Source organism: Pipra filicauda, unplaced genomic scaffold (genome assembly GCF_003945595.2).
Source record: "Pipra filicauda isolate LSUMZ 115617 unplaced genomic scaffold, ASM394559v2 scaffold294_size920599_pilon, whole genome shotgun sequence".
Taxonomy (NCBI): Eukaryota; Metazoa; Chordata; class Aves; order Passeriformes; family Pipridae; genus Pipra; species Pipra filicauda.
Window position 1 is genome coordinate 199,551 of NW_024104414.1, and position 16,919 is coordinate 216,469.

Genomic DNA, 16,919 nt, shown 5'->3' on the forward strand with positions numbered 1-16,919 from the left:
TCAGTCCTTGGCTTTCTGCCACAGCAATGGGTCATCTCTGCTCCTCAAGTGTGGCCTTTTTTATTTAAAAGACCTGAAAGAAAAAGAAGGCCCTGAGCATCCCTGGCAGACTGCACCAAGCATCCACCTGTTCACCCAGGTGAGTGGCCCCCACAACCAGCAGCAGAGGTGGGGACACTGTTGGACAGGGCCACCCCAAGGTCCCATGGCAGCAGAGCCACTCTTGTCCTCCCCACCCCCAGCAAACCCTCACGAAATGAGGAAGTGGGAGGAGAAAAAAAAAAATTAGTCGCAATTTTAGTTGCAGCAGAAACACAAAGTGCTCCGGGATGGCACCAGAGCCTCGGTGACAGGAGCACGAGCACCCCCGGGGGCAGGACACAGGGACACCATGGTGAGTGCAAGAGGGGCCCTCCTGGCCCCCCCCCCCATCCCCCTTAGGCACCCTGGGGATGTCACCCCCTCTTCCTGCCACCTCAGGGCCGCCTCAGGCCTGTCCTGTCCTGCACCCACCGTGCTGCTTCCTGGGAAGTGCCAGGAGCCTGCCAGAGTCCCTGCTGGAGAGGGGACAGTGTTCCCAGGCTTGGGGACAGGGAGCAGGCTGGGGGAAGAGCTGGGTCAGGACACAGAGGTGAGGAGCAGCCAGGGATGGGTGCCAGTGCTGGGCGCAGGGTTGGTGTCCCCCAGAGCAGGATGGAGCCCACCAGGGGATGAGTCTGAGCTGACACAGAGTGTGTTTGATTTTGCTCTGGTACCCACGGGCGAACCTTGTGTTCCTCCCAGCCCAACTTCCCACCAGAGCTTCTGGGTTTGGGGTGCTGATGAGGTCAGTGGGGGGTGGGCAGAGCGTGGGGTGGTGGGTGCCAGCCCTGTGCTCCAGGCCAGGAGGGACCCTCTGGGTGTCTGCCCCCATGGTTGGACCTTGCCCCCTTGGCAGATGCAGGGAGCAGGGGCTGCAGGCAGCACATGGGGCTGCTGGAAGGCCAGTGGCCACATCTGGAATTGCTCCGGAGGCAGAAGAGGAAGATGAAAGCTCTGAAAATTAGGGAGATGCTCAGACATCGAGGGAGAGTCTCCACAGTGGGGTCACAGCCGTGTCCTCCAGCCCATGGCCTGCTCTTGGGGGGATGTTGTTCCCAGCCACCACCACCCAGACAGGAAGGGGACAGTGGCCAGGCTGGAATCAAAGCTTCTCCCACCCACGGCCGTGGCTGCCACCTCTGAGAGGCTGTTCAGCTGCTGTCCCCCAGAGACACGGCCACTGTCCCCTCCCCACCGCCACCCAACACCTGGAGATGTTTTGTGCCTTCTCCAAGGGCCGTGGGGCTGCACAGTCAAACCCCCAACCCCTTCCAGCCCCCATCCCAACCCTTGCCTGTGCCTGGCTGTGACAGTGATGTAACAGCCCTGCTGCTCTTCTCGAGGTTTCCGGTGCTTTTAAGGTGTTGCTGCTTCTGGGCCTGCCCTGTCTCAAGACAAACCACCTTGGGCTGCATCCGCTCCCTGCTCGGGGCTTACAGGTTTTTTTGGTGGTTTAGGCCTCAGCTTTGAAGAAAAACATGATGTTTTGCAAGTGCTGCTACAAGGCTGCTCCCTTCCCTGCCTCAGTGATCCTGTCTGAGCTCCAGGGGCATCCAGAGCCCCAGTGCTGACAGTCCCCATCCCACATGCCTGGGGATGCTGCTGGGCTCCTCACGTGTCACCTGCTGTGCATGGCATCACTGTTGGAGCAAAGTCCCTCAGGCACAGAGGCTGCAAAGGGCAGCTGGAAGGTCAGGGATGGGCAAAAGCTTCTCCCTGCTTAGCATGAGGATGAAATGGTTTCCTGGAGGTGTTTGGTCCAGGCACCCTTCCCTGGGGACCTCTACTCTCCAGTTCATCCCTAACTTCATCCTGGGGCAAAGGAGGGGACCTGGACAGAGGAGGGGACTGAGGAACTGCTGCCCTAAACCTCTAAAAGCAAATTTTGTGCCCCCACTCCCACAAGGTGCTGCCTGCAGCCCCATCCCCTGGGGGCTCACTGGGCACCAAGCTTGGGCAATGCCGTGGTTTTGAGGGATCATAATTCCTCTTCATCCTCCCCCAAGATTTTAGTGAGCCCCGGCCCTGCAAACCCCTTGGAACGTGCTCAGGGAAGCCAGGCAGGCTCTATGATCCCACAAACAGGGTGGAAACACCCAGAGCCTTGCAGATGTCCAGGACAAACCCTTCATTGAAAGTGAGCCGGTGTTTTCCTTGCAGCTGAGAGCCAGGAAAACACCTGAGCTGGCCCAGAGGAAGAGGAGGTGGTGAAGGCACACACTCACCACTGACAGCTCTGAGCAGTCGTGTGACTGAAGGAGAAGCTCTGGGTGTCAGATCAAAATCTCCGAGCTTTCAGTGCAGGAAATGCTCATATTTGCCTTAATTTGGTGCCAGAAGCAGTGCCAGAAGCAGTGCCAGAGGGTTTGGGATGATGGGGACACAGAACAGAGGTGTTTGGTCCCCCATGGGCTTTTCCTGGCTCTCTCCTCTCTGCCTGAAGCACAGGGTTTTGGTTGAAGCTGGGCAGCTCCTGGGGTCACTGGCAGCTCCCTGGGAGCTGAAATGGGTGACTGAGCCCACCTGCATTTTTCCAGGTGGATTTTCTAGGGGATATTAAGATGGAGGGCAGGAACAGGAGGGGAAGGCAAGAAAAAGACTCATAAACAATAAACAGGAGGAAGAGGAGAAGCTCCCCCAGTGGTTTCAGGCTGTGTGAGCAGCCCCATTACCCCTTGGACCCCCAGAGCTGACCCAGCTCCAAAGCCAAAAGCCCCTTCACCAGCCATGGGGTTTGAGTTGCATTTGGGGTTTGGGGGGCCATGAGTGCTTTTTGGGTTGCAAAGCCCAGCAAGGAGGGAGGGGGACAGGGGGAGCAGCACGATGGTGCGGAACTCCACGTCCCATGAGGGTCCCTCTGTCCCCCATCCCGATGGTGCTGGGTGGTGATGAGCCCCCAAAGATATTGGGGTCCAGAGGTCTGAAATCTTGAGAGGCAGCAGGAAAATGAAGCAAAAGGGGAAGAGGAGAAAAGGGAAATGGAAAGAGTAACAGGCCAGGGGCGACGGAGGAGAAGTGAAATCGGTGATGGAGCAGTGGGGGTAAAAGAGGAACCACGAGGGACAGGCCCAGAGGAGCCACGGGCAGGGCCAGACAGGGTGTCCCCTTCAGCACCTCACCAGGGGCCACACGGGCACCACAGCTGTGCCCAGCATGTTCCCCCTGCAGCATTGAGGGTGAGGGGAGCCCTCAGGGGAATTTCTGCACTGGGAAATCTCACCCCCCCACTCCCAGGGCTGGGTTTACCCCACAAGGGCTTAAACCACAGCCCAGTTTTCCTGCTCTGCCCCAGAAACAGAGCTGGGCAAGTTGGAGGACAGCTGGAAAGAGGGTGCTGGTGTCGCCCTGGGCAGGGGGAAATGGTGATGGGCGACAGTGGCACCTCTGCCCTGATACGAAGAGGATGTGGGTGGGCAGAGGATGCCACCACCACCCTTCCCCTGCGTTATTCTGGTGCCCCTTTGACTCATAAGCAGAGCCTGTGCATCAGCCGCTTCCTTAGAGCTTCATTAAGCTCTGCAAGGAGCAGGGGTGATGGTGCAGATGTGCCCACAGTCTCAGCACTCTGTCTGCTCCTTGTCCGGTGCCAGACCTGTGGTGGGGAGGGATGCAGCCAGAGGGGTGGGGCGAGGCCTGGTGCACTGGATTTGGAGCTTTGGGAGCTCCCAGCTTGGCCAAACCCCCTCATTGCACCTATTTTGGAGCCACAGCTGAGCTGGGGGCCAATCACAGCTCCCAGCAACTCCAGGGGAGTTTTGGAGCTCCACTCCCAGCAGTGGTGGCCCCTGTGACACATTCCCTGTGTCCCTGCAGGGCAGCAAGGAGCGCTTCCACTGGCAGAGCCAGAATGTCAAGCAGAGCGGTGTGGACGACATGGTGCTGCTCTCCAAGATCAATGAGGAGGCCATCGTGGAGAACCTCAAGAAGCGTTTCATGGATGATTTCATCTTTGTATCCTCCCCAGGGCAGCAGGATGGGGACAGGGAGCAGCAGGGATGGGCTCCAAGGCTTTGCCAGGGCATGGGACAAACTGGGGCTGCCCCAGTGCTTGCAGAGTGTCCTGTCCTCACACTGGTGGGATCAGCTGGAGGAATGTTGCCATTCCCAAACTGACTTGCACTTGGCACACAGCAACCAAGACCCCCATCCTGCCATGCCCTGGGACCCACTTTGGTTCTTCCTTTGTGGCCACAAAGCCCTGAGCAAAGCCCCTCATCCGCTGTCTCCTGCTGCTCCTGTACACCTGAGACCCACCTGCCTGTGACAAGGGGGCCAGACCTCGTGGCAGGAGTGATCATTGTCCCCTGTTGTGGTCACCACCCTCCCCAGTGCCCACAGTGTGGCTGCAAACCCAGGCAAACCCTGGGTGGAGCAGGAGCATCCCTGCAGGCACAGGGAGGAGGTACCACCCCTCACTCCCACCAGTGTCAGGACACATGGGACATCCTCAACAGAACAGGGGGCAAAGCTCCCTTCCTGCCCAGTGTTGCCCTCCCATGCCATCCCCAGCCCAGTCCCTGCTCCCATCCCAGAGCTGACACTCAGAGCACCAAGCACGAGGCTCTGTGGCTCTCAGGCCCGTGCTGTGGGTGGGGACGTGTCCTCAAGCCTTTCCTTGCTCACCCCACACCTCCCTGGGGACGTGGCTGGCTCAGCACCACCATCCCAGCTTCCCCTACGCCCCAGAGCCCCAGGGGGCAGAGTGGGGCAGAGTGGGGGCTCTCTGGGCTGACAGCAGGGCTGGCTGTCTCCTGCCCATGCCGCTGGATGTGGTTTCCCTGAAGATGCAGCTCTGTCCTTACAAGGCGATGCTGTGCTGGCCAGCCGTGACACAGCCTCCTCCCCTGCAGCCCCGGGACTTCACGTGTGTTTAGGGGCTGGCTTTGAGGTTGGCCTTTTTTTTTGTTTTGGAGGAAAAGGATACCCCACGCAGCGTCTTTCTTCCTTTTTTTTTGTGTTGCTGTCTGCAGGGCTCCATCCAGCCATGACTCAGCATCCTGCACTTCTGCATTTCCCAGAAAAGCCCCTCTCTTCCTGCCCTTTGGTCACTCTCCCCCTGCCCTGCTCTCAGGTGGGACAAAAATAAGACATCAAGGGTTCAAAGTAATCCCACTGGCACCACTCTGTCCCCAACCTCCATCTCCCCATGGTGCTGGGGGCTCATTCAAATCCTGCTGCTGCACCGTTTCCAGGTGCAATTCCCTGATTTTCCATTCTCCTGCCCACACTGAGTTACCTGGCGATGCTGCAGGCAGGGGCTGAGGCAGCAGAGTGGCAGCAGGGAAAGGCAGGAGCCACAGTTTCTTCCCTCTCAGTGCCTCAGTTTCCCTGACTGGAAAACAGGGATGGGCTCCCGCTGCAGAGTGAGTGTGAGCAGAGTGTGAATTCCAGGAGACTGTGGGATGCTGGAGATGCCCCGTTTGGAGTGGATCCTCAGCCAGGCCAGGGAGCTGAGGGGATGCTCCTGCTGTGCCCTGTGTCCCTCACACCACCAGGGACACCTCCAGGCTGAGGGGGCAAAGCCAAGTCATGGCAGCTTCCGAGTGGAAAACCCTCATGGCATTCCTGGTGCAGCTTCCAGGGCGTGGCAGGGACCCCAAAACTACCTTCCTGCCATTGCTCTGATGCTGCCTCCAGGGTGGGATTGGGCAGTGGGAAGGGAAAGGACACAGAGACCTTAACCTGCCACCCAGACCTACATTGGGCCTGTGCTCATCTCCGTGAACCCTTTCAAGCAGATGCCGTATTTCACCGACCGCGAGATCGAGCTCTACCAGGGCGCGGTGAGGCTGCCACGGGCTCTTTGGGTTCAAAACCCCTGGGGTGCCCCCTGAGGGTCCCCCTCCTCCCCAGCCCTTCAGCTGCTGCAGGGGTCAGTGCTCCCCAGCAGTGCTCCCCAGCACGTCAGTAACGAGGCTCAGCAGCAAACCCACATTCCTGGGAAATTCAGCTCATAAATCCACACCAAAGCAACCCAAACATGGTAAAATCCAGCCCGAGTGGCTCTGCCTGATGAGCTTCCCAGGGAGGAGGGGAGAGTCAAAAAACCTCAGACGTGCTGCTGATGAGCTCATGTTTGTGGGAAGGGACTAATTCCCATATGGGGAAAGTTAAGGGGATTTGGGGCGGGGGCTCGGGGCGGGGGCTCAGGGTGGGGGGCTGGTGGCTGCTCTGTGCTCAGCATCACTGTCCCTGTCCCCTGTTTAGGCTCAGTATGAAAATCCCCCCCATATCTACGCCCTGACTGACAACATGTACCGGAACATGCTGATCGACGGGGAGAACCAGTGTGTCATCATCAGGTACTGGGGGACACTGGGCACAGCTGGGACCCCGTGTCACTGCTCTGGGACAGCATGCCCCCAGCACCCCTTCTCCCCACACCCAGGGACTTCCCAGTTAAACACAGCAACCATGTGATGGCAAGAAGTGTCTGAAGTGTCCTAGGGGACATTGTGGTGTCTGGAGGGACCCCGATGTCCTGGGCCACTGGGTGGTCCCAGGCAGGGCCAGAGCCTTGTGCAATGCACCTTTCCGGTGGAGTGTTGCAAGGGAAATGGTCAGGATGTGGGGCAAGGCCGGAGACTTCCCCTTGAGGCTCCCAGCTCTCCCTCCTCCCCTCCAAAACCCAGCAACAAGAAATCCAACATCTCACCGAACAATGCTCTGGTCCCACTTACACCCCAGAGCGCCTGGGCAGCCCCGTCCCCAGGGGGAAGGTCACAGCCCCCAAAACTCGCTGTCACCCTCTGGTCCTGCTAAAGCATCACCCCCTGAAGCCCCCCAGGGCAGGTGACTCTGGTGGGACCATCTCACAGCCTCCTCTGCTTTGGCATTTGCACAGCGGAGAAAGCGGGGCCGGCAAAACGGTAGCGGCAAAATACATCATGGGCTACATCTCCAAAGTGTCCGGGGGTGGGGACAAGGTGCAGGTAGGTCTGTGGTCACCCCTGCCACGGGGCACTTCACCTCCCAAGCTCTCCCCAGCCCCCGACCCCCCCAAAGAGCAGCCACTTCTGGGCTGGGGACATACAAAGTCCCCAACCCCAAGGCCGTGGGGCACAGCTGGATGGCCCCCACAGCTCAGACCTGTCCTTCCTCTGCCCCCAGCACGTGAAGGACATCATCCTGCAGTCCAACCCGCTGCTGGAAGCCTTTGGAAATGCCAAAACTGTCCGGAACAATAACTCCAGTCGCTTTGTGAGTGTTGCCAGGGCAGTGCAGAGGGTCACAGAATCACAAATTTAGGTTAAAAAAGACCTTTAAGATCATCGAGTCCAACCATTAACACAGCACTGCCAAGACCACCCCTAAACCATGTTCCCAGGTGCCACATCCACACAGTTTTTAAATCCTTTCAGGGATAGTGACTCCACCACTGCCCTGGGCAGCCTATGCCTGTGCCTGATCGCCCTTTCAGTGAAGGAATTTTTCCTAATATCCAACCTAAACCTTCCCTGGGACAATTTGAGGCTATTTCCTCTAGTCCTGTTGTCCTGTTGCTTATTACCTGGGAGGAGAGACTGACCTCCACCTGGCTCCAGGCAGTTGTAGAGAGTGAAGAGGTTTCCACATGAGCAGGGATACACATCCCAGCAATGCTCCTCACGTGGAGGGAAACAGAGGAGAGTGAGGGGGCTCGGGGGAGTGAGGAATCCCAGCAGGGCCGTGGCTCTGAGCAGCATCTGTGCCGGGGCAGGGGAAGTACTTCGAGATCCAGTTCAGCCGGGGCGGAGAACCCGACGGGGGGAAGATCTCCAACTTCCTGCTGGAGAAGTCGCGGGTAGTGAGCCAGAACGAGTGCGAGAGGAATTTCCACATCTACTACCAGGTACTGGGGTGGTCAGGAGCCGCCGGGCTGGGAGGGGGAGCCAAAGACCAGGTAACTGCAGCTCCTCATTCCCTCGCAGCTCATCGAAGGGGCGTCCCAAGAGCAACGACAGAACCTGGGCATAATGAGCCCGGATTATTACTATTACCTGAACCAGACAGACACCTACCAGGTGGAGGGCACGGATGACCGCAGCGACTTCCATGAGACCATGGTGAGTGCCCGGGAAGGGGGTCCCTAAAGCCTCCGCGGCTGGGTGGGGGCTGATGGGCTCCCTGCCCTCCCCAGAATGCCATGCAGGTCATCGGCATCCGGGGCGAGGACCAGCAGCTGGTGCTGCAGATCGTGGCCGGGATCCTCCACCTGGGAAACATCAGTTTTCGGGAAGAAGGGAACTACGCCCGGGTGGAAAACGTGGACTGTGAGTAGCCAAGTAGCTCCAGGGGAGGGCGGGTGGTGATGGTCACAGAGACCCCTGGAAATGAGGGGCAAACTGTGTCACAAATTCCCTGGCAGAGGAGGGAGGCAGCATCACGTTAGAGATGGAGAAACTGAGGCAGCAAGCAAATGGCTCAACCAGGGTTTGATTACCAAGGGGATGGATGGCAGGAGTCACTTGCTGCGATTTGGCAGAGGAAGGACCCACCCATGTCCCCATTCACTGCTGTCCTTGGCACTCGAACGGGACTGGGGGTTCCAGCCAGGGCTGTGGGTGTACAGGCAGCCCTGACCACCTCCCTGCTCTGCCCAGCTCTGGCCTTCCCTGCCTACCTGCTGGGGGTCGACCAGGACCGCCTGAACGAGAAGGTGACCAGCAGGAAGATGGACAGCAAGTGGGGCGGCCGCTCCGAGTCCATCACCGTCACCCTCAACGTGGAGCAGGCGGCCTACACCCGCGATGCCCTGGCCAAGGGGCTCTACGCCCGTGTCTTTGACTTCCTTGTGGAGGTGGGTGGTCCTCTGGGCATCACCATCTGCTCCAGAGTAAGCCAATCCCACTGCCTTGCACCTGTGGTGATGGCTTGTCCCCTCTCCCACAGTCCATCAACAGGGCCATGCAGAAGCCGTACGAGGAGTACAGCATTGGGGTGCTGGACATCTACGGCTTCGAGATATTCCAGGTGTGTGATCACAGAATGACCTGAATTGGAAGGGACCCACATGGATCATCAGTCCAGCTCCTGGCCCTGCACAGGACATTCCAACAATTCCACCCTGTCCCTGAGAGCATTACCCAAACTCTCCTTGAACTCTTTGCATGACCACTGCCCTGGGGAGCCTGTTTCAGTGCCTGACCACCTGCTGGGGGAGGAAGCTTTTCCTAATATCCAACCCAAACCTTCACTGACACAACTTCAGGCCATTTCCTTGGGTTCTGTCACTGGTCACCACAGAAATCAATGTCTGCCTCTCCTCTTCTCCTCACAGGGAAGTTGTTGCTTTGCTGTAGGAGTCCAGCTGGGAATGTCCTTCCTTGCTCCAGCAGCAAGGAGAGCAGCTGGATTAGGGGGCTGTCAGACCCCAAGAAGGGTCCCTGGAGCAGCACCCAAAGGCTCTCTTGGTTGAGGTCCCTGGAATAAACCAGAAGGGCAGAAGACAACTCAGCCCTGCTTTCTCTTTCATCTTTTATACCTTTGCAGAAAAACGGCTTTGAGCAATTCTGCATTAACTTTGTGAACGAGAAGCTGCAGCAGATCTTCATAGAGCTGACTCTGAAGGCAGAGCAGGTACAGGGGGTGTTGGGCTGAGGGGCAGCAGGGCTGTGCCAGCATCCCAATTCCTGCACCCTCCCTCCTCCCTGGCACAGCTGGAGCAGGAGGGCTGCAGTGTATCCCACAGGCTCAGGAGCCCACACAGCTCTCCCTGTGCTTCCCCAGGAGGAATATGTGCAGGAGGGGATCAAGTGGACCCAGATCCAGTATTTCAACAACAAGGTGGTGTGTGACCTAATAGAGAACAAGCTGGTGAGTGGGGTCCCCTCTGCCAGGGGAGGCTTTCTCGGGGAGCAGAGGCACCCAGGGAGCAGGGGCTGGGTGGGCTGAGTGCTGTCAAGGATGGGTGGCAGAAGCCAGTCCTGATGGGGAGCAGAGAATCACAGAATGGTTTGGGTTGGAAGGAACTTTAAAGCCCATCTCATTCCACCCCCTGCCGTGGGCAGGGACACCCTCCACTAGACCAGGTTGCTCCAGCCTGGACTTGAACCTTGACTCTTCTGCATCCTTAACCTAAGCTGAGGTTCAGCATGAAACAGCTTTGACCAGCACAGCCAGGTGCAGGATTGGGACCTTTGGACACCCATGGCTTCCCTCTCCTTCTGCCAGAACCCTCCTGGGATCATGAGTGTCCTGGATGACGTCTGTGCCACCATGCATGCCACGGGCGAGGGCGCGGACCAGACCCTGCTGCAGAAGCTGCAGGTGGCCGTGGGCACTCACGAGCACTTCAACAGCTGGAGCTCGGGCTTCATCATCCACCACTATGCAGGCAAGGTACAGCACCCCAGACCCCACACTCTGCACCCCACACCCTTCACCTGGCCACCAGGGCGCGGGGCTGAGGTCCCCTCCTGTCCCCAGGTGTCCTACGACGTGAACGGCTTCTGCGAGCGCAACCGGGATGTGCTGTTCACCGACCTCATTGAGCTCATGCAGAGCAGTGAATTGTGAGTCCTGGCAGTTCTGGGGACACCCCAAAAGGGCTGGGGCACAGGGCAGCATCCTCAACATCCAGATCATAAGGGCTGATCCTGCTTTTGTGGGAACCACAGCTTGGGGTGCTCAGCTTCCTGCATCGCCCCACGGGCCCCCCAGGTGACCTGCCCCCACGTGACATCCCAGGGCTGCAGGGCTGGGAAAAGGGGGGCTCGCCCACCAGCACTGACCCTGCTGAGCCTGGGGAGCCTGGCAGCTCTCACCTGGGGACTGTCACCTCCCTTCCAGCGGTTTCATCCGGATGCTTTTCCCAGAAAAACTTGATTCTGACAAAAAGGGACGACCAACCACGGCGGGCTCCAAAATCAAGGTACATCCCATGGGCTGCAGGACAGTGGCTGCCCCTGGGTCAGCAGCAGGGTGATGGGCTCCCACCAACATCCTTAATGCTCCAGAGGTCAATCCTTGCAACAGAAACAGGCCAATGACCTGGTGAACACGCTAATGAAGTGCACCCCACACTACATCCGTTGCATCAAGCCCAACGAGACCAAGAAACCCCGGGACTGGGAGGAGAGCAGGTAACATGGAGCCCACAGAGCCCAGGGAATGGGACACAGCCATGGAGAGGTGGCCAGGACTGGCTTTCCTCCAAAAACTGGTCCCTCTGAGCTGCCCACAGATCCAGGGCAGAACGAGGAGTGTGTGTAGGCACTCCATCCCCTTTAGGTGCATCACCCATCTGAGCCCCAAGAAGCTCTCATGTACATCCCCATGCAAACAGGTGCCAAAGGGCCCCAGCAGGTCCCACCGTGACCTGCCATCCCACACTGTCCCTCCTGGCTCCGCAGGGTGAAGCACCAAGTCGAGTACCTGGGGCTGAAGGAGAACATCCGGGTGCGCCGGGCGGGATTCGCCTACCGCCGGCTCTTCCACAAATTCCTGCAACGGTGAGTCACCGTGGGGAATTAATTTAATTATTTAGATAGTAATTGTTTTATAAATTTAGGATAAATTAATGCAACCCCCTGCCATGGGCAGGGACACCTTCCACTAGCCCAGGTTGCTCCAAGCCCTCTCCAACCTGGCCTTGGACACTTCCAGGGATGGGGCAGCCACAGCTTCTCTGGGCAACCTGTGCCAGGGTCTCCCCACCCTCACAGGAAAGAATTTCTTCCCAAGATCCCATCTAAACCTTCTCTCTTTCAGTTTGAATCCTTTCCCCCTTGTCCTTTCCCCCTACCTGCTCTTGTGAAAAGCACTTTATGTTGCTGTGAAGTATCAGGGGTGGTGGGAGCCCCAGATATCCTTCTCTTGTACCCCAAGTTGGCCTCCCAGTGCTGTGGATCATGAAGACACAGCCAGGCAGCACCAGTACACACCTGTCTGAAGTGGGTCCCTCTCTTTATGGGATGGTGGATGGCAGATCCCCGCAGTCCAGCTGTGTCATGGCTTTTCATTAGGAAGAAATTCCTCCCTGTGAGGGTGCTGAGGCCCTGGCACAGGTTGCCCAGAGAAGCTGTGGCTGCCCCTGGATCCCTGGAAGTGTCCAAGGCCAGGTTGGACGGGGCTTGGAGCAACCTGGGCCAGTGGAAGGTGTCCCTGCCCATGGCAGGGGGTGGGACAAGATGATCTTTAAGATCCCTCCAACCCAACCCCGCCCGTTCCATGATTCCCTGATTCAGTGTCTCTCCCCACAGCTACGCCATCCTCACCCCCGAGACGTGGCCGTCGTGGCGCGGGGACGAGCGCCAAGGGGTGCAGCACCTGCTGCGCTCCGTCCACATGGACCCCGACCAGTACCAGATGGGCCGGAGCAAAGTGTTCGTCAAGAACCCCGAGTCGGTGGGTGCCCCCCAGCCCTGCACCCCCAGGGACACTGCGGTGGGGTGTCCTGGACAGCCACACTCAGCACCCTGTGTCCCTCCCAGCTCTTCCTGCTCGAGGAGATGCGGGAGAGGAAATTTGATGGCTTCGCCCGCGTGATCCAGAAGGCCTGGCGCCGGCACGTCGCCATCAGGAAGTACGAGCAGATGAGAGAGGAGGGTAAGGCCAGGCAAGGACATGGACACCATCACCCCAGTACCCCTTTTAGGGTGTTTTTCATTAGGACAGCTCATCTACTAGAGTAGCATCCCGACTCCTAATCATGGCACTTATGAGGAGGGGTGTGAAGAGGAACCAGACCATGAGATGTCCAGAGTCTTTTCCCACATCTTGAAGGAGGGCACAGATTTCTTGCTCTCATTTCCAGCCCTGGGAGGGGCCGTAAGCCAGAAGCAGATCCTTGTGCTGTCTCGTTCTGCATTTTATTACCTGCACAAGGATGGAGAGGAGTAGCTGGGAGTCAGCGTTGGCAGAGGGATGGGAAAGCCCAGTGGTCCCTGCCTAACCCCCTACAGGGGTTTTCCCACCTTCCCAAACGTGCAGTGAAAAATCAAGGAGGAAAATCCAGAAAGCAGCTATTACCATCCCTCCTTCCCACAGCACAAGGATTTTTGAAGGCAATGAATGGGTTTCAAAGCCAGCCCGGCTCAAGCAGCTGGGATTCTTCCCATGGCATATAACAAGCCCCACTTCTTGCTGCCATGATCCGTGTGACAGATCCCACAGCTGGTTTGGGAGGGCTCTGAGCCACCAGCACAGAGCCCTGTCTGACCAGAGTTGCTTTGGGATTCTTTCACAGCTGCCAGCATCCTCTACAACTTCAAGGAGCGGAGGAGGAACAGCATCAACAGGAATTTCGTGGGCGATTACCTGGGCATGGAGGAGCGGCCGGAGCTGCGCCAGTTCCTGGCCAAGCGGGAGCGGATCGACTTCGCCGACTCCGTCACCAAATACGACCGGAGGTTCAAGGTACACGGACACACCTGTGGCTTGGGACGGCCATGGTGGCTTTCCTTGGGTGGGATGTGTGTGTGGGGCAGGTGCCCCCCAGCAAACACCCCTCACCCCCCTCTCCTGTCCCTTTCCCAGCCCATCAAGCGGGATTTCATCCTCACCCCCAAGTACTTCTACCTGATCGGGCGGGAGAAGGTGAAGAAGGGCCCTGAGAAGGGGCAGATCAAGGAGGTGCTCAAGAAGAAGGTGGAGCTCCAGGCGGTGAACGGAGTCTCGCTGAGGTGTGTCCCTTAGCTTGGGCTCCACATGGGTGGTCACCTCAACCTCCACCGGCCTCCCCATCCCCTGCTGTCCCCCAGCCCCTTGTCCATGGTGCCCCCAGCCCCTTGTCCATGGAGGTACCAGATCATCGAGCTGTGAGGAGGAGGCTCCCCACAGGATGCTTTGCAGATGGGGCTTTGGAGGTCTTGGAGTTTTCCAGCCAAACCACCCTCTAAATTTCCTTGGGGTGGACCCAAGCCCAGTAGGGCCCCCAGTGCCAGCTGGCACCAGCCTTGCCTCCTACTGACACCCCGCAAACTGGGGTTGCTCCCCCAGCACCAGGCAGGATGACTTCTTCATCCTCCATGAGAAGGACACCGACAACTTCTTGGAGTCCATCTTCAAGACGGAGCTGATCAGCCTGTTGTGCAAACGCTTTAAGGAGCTTACCCGTTCCAAGCTGCCCCTCTCCTTCAAGGATACGTAAGGATGGGGGCCAGGAGAGGTGACAAAGCAGGACAGGGCCCTGTCGCTGTGGTCTCATGGCCCTCTCTCTCCCCTAGACTACAGTTTCGGGTGAAGAAGGAGGGCTGGGGTGGTGGTGGCACCCGCAACGTCACTTTCATCAGAGGACAGGGCGACACCGCCGCCCTCAAAGCTGGAGGCAAAACCCTTATGGTCAGCATCGGGGATGGGCTCCCCAGGAATGCCAGTGAGTGCCAGGGCACCCAGGGGGTGGCAGGGGGGGCACACAGGAGCGCTGGGGCTGCAGGGCACAGCTGGAGGCCTGGGAATATTGGGGTGAGCCGGTGTGTGCCCAACCCTGCTGGGTTTGTGTCTCACCCAGGAGGGACCCACTTCTGCTGGGGTGATAGGGCAGCACAGGGAGCTTTGGGAACAGGACAGCTGGGTATAAATGGGGGGGAAGCCCCCTCAGCTGGCTCTGAGGACAGTCACCTAACAGGGGGCTTGTGTCTCCCCAGAGCCCACAAGGAAGGGGGCAACACAGAGCAGAGGTGGCAGCAGGGTGCCAGCACCCTCCCGGACCGCCCCACCAGCACCCAGAGGTGAGGAGGGGGGTGCCAGGGAGGGGAGACCCCAGCCTGGATCCAGCCAGTGCTGCACTCCCAGGGGGTGCAGGCTGAGCGTGGACCCCCCGTAATGCACCATCCTGGGATGGGATCTTCCAGGAGCTTGCAGGAACGGGGCACCCCAGTTCCCACAGGGTGATGGGCGGCCACAGAGGGACACCTACAAAGTGCCCCAGAAGCAGACACGGGGCCCACCGGCCACGGCACTGCCCCCCCCGAACACTGGCCACCAGCCCAGGACACGGCCCCCATCAGAGCACAACATGGATTTCCTCAACGTGCCTGACCAGGGGGTAGCTGGGTAGGTCCTGTCCCATGTCCCACTCCCTGACATATCCTCCCCTCCCACTGCCACTAGCACCAGGAGATGCTCTTTCCCCTCTGAGGAGCAGACCGAGTTGGAGAAACCTGCCTTCGCTGGCAGGACACATCTCCCAGGCTCTTGTGTATCCCAGTTCTCCCAGTCCCTGCACTGGAAGACCCCCCTGCAGGCATAGAGCATCCCATGGGTGTGGGGCAGCAGGATAGGAAGGAGGGTGCAGAACATCCTGGCCGAGTTGTCCCAGTCCCTGCACTAGGAGGACCCACCTCCTAATAGACACGGAGCATCCCAGGGCTGTGGGAGAGCAGGGTGGGAAGGAGGGAGCAGCACACCCCCCACCCTCCTGCCCTCCCCGTATGGACCCCGTTCCTCTCACCCCTCAGGATGCAGCGCCGGCGCAGTGTGAGCCAGCGGCCACCCCCAGCCCGGAGGCCCAAGGCCCAGCCCAAGGCGGTGCCGCGGTGCCGGGCGCTCTACCAGTACGTCGGGCAGGACGTGGACGAGCTCAGCTTCAATGTGGGGGACATCATCGACATCCTGCTGGAAGGTACCAACCTCTGTCTTGCCCAGCTTCTCTCCCCACTGTGGCAGCACCACCCCTGACCTGGCTGGTTCTCCCCTTTCCCAGATATCTCGGGCTGGTGGAAAGGCCGCCTGCACGGCAAGGAAGGGCTTTTCCCTGGGAACTACGTGCAGAAGATCTGAGCTGGGCGCAGCAACCATGTGGCCGGAGGCGAGGAGGGGGTCACCACCCTCCCAGCCCACCTCTGTGAGGCTGTGCCACGTGGATCCATGGTAGTTCTCCACCAATGTTTATTATGGAGCAAGCGCTTCCCACTGTGCTGGTGCCGACCACTGAATCCCACAGCTACTTTAGCTGGTGGCATTCCCACAGCAAGGACAGGTTCTTTGCTGCTTGTTCATACCCTGGGACTGAAACTATCATGGGATATAAATAGGATTGTTGTTAATAATTATGGTAAATAGTCAGACTCGGCAGATCTGACTCAGAAATTGGGTTTGGGGGTTGTGTTTCACACCAGTGCCATGCCATGGCTCCCACTGGCCCCATGACAAGAACTCTGATGTGGACAGACACTTACAGGAGGTAGCCCCATTCCACCCACATTAAACCCTCCAGAAGAGGTTGAATACAGAAACCAGCTCACCCAGGAATTCAGCCCAGGCATCTCCACATCGCGGCATGGCTCTGGATCACTTACAGCCAGTGGGAGCTGCCAGGGCAGTAGCAAAGCAGGACCAAGGCACCATCAGCAATCCCTGATTTCTCACAGGTAAAGCTCCAAGGATCAATTAGACAAAGACCATGGAGCTGTGACACGTTTTTCTGATGGTGGTCAGAAGAGTGCTGGGCCCCCCCAGTTTGCAGAGTGGGAGTCTCATCTATGGGGGGCCAGGGTCGATGCGTGGGGTGGAAATCACCATCCTTGGGATTCAGGGACACTCTACATCCTGAACTCCCAGGAGAGGATTCAGGAACACTCTCCACCCCAAACCCCAGGACAGTGGGACAGTTGTGGCTGTGTGAAGGGTGTTGGATGGGGGCTGATTCCAACCCAGGGCTGTTCCAGGAGGTTTGCAGCAGGGGAAGGGATGGACGGGACCGACATGTCAGGGCTCCTGTCGGCCCTCCCCGCCCTTCCCTCTCCCCCCCTCCGGAGGAAGTGACGACAGCCCTGATCCCACATGGCCCTGCCTCAGCCTCACATCCCAGCCCTCCTCTTCCTCCCTCCCGCTTCCCGCTGCCCCAGCACAGACCTGCTGTCCCACAGATGGGATCCCAGGGTGGGGGTGGCAGAGGGCAGGAATGCGCTGGGATA

General features: G+C 58.7%; 1 protein-coding gene across 1 annotated transcript; it reads left to right on the top strand.

The window, feature by feature from the left end:
* The first annotated feature begins 312 nt into the window (after window positions 1–312).
* On the top strand, window positions 313–16,675 carry MYO1F (myosin IF). Its single transcript, XM_027711525.2, has 28 exons — window positions 313–394; window positions 3,895–4,032; window positions 5,775–5,864; window positions 6,289–6,383; window positions 6,926–7,013; window positions 7,192–7,281; window positions 7,781–7,912; window positions 7,992–8,126; window positions 8,201–8,333; window positions 8,664–8,860; window positions 8,953–9,033; window positions 9,553–9,639; window positions 9,790–9,876; window positions 10,234–10,401; window positions 10,489–10,574; window positions 10,852–10,933; window positions 11,038–11,144; window positions 11,415–11,513; window positions 12,264–12,408; window positions 12,495–12,609; window positions 13,250–13,419; window positions 13,540–13,685; window positions 14,002–14,148; window positions 14,229–14,377; window positions 14,649–14,732; window positions 14,856–15,057; window positions 15,462–15,625; window positions 15,707–16,675. Exons 1-28 carry the CDS (start codon window positions 392–394, stop codon window positions 15,781–15,783), a joined length of 3,297 nt encoding a protein of 1,098 aa, XP_027567326.1. The 5' UTR covers window positions 313–391; the 3' UTR covers window positions 15,784–16,675.
* Window positions 16,676–16,919: the final 244 nt, after the last annotated feature.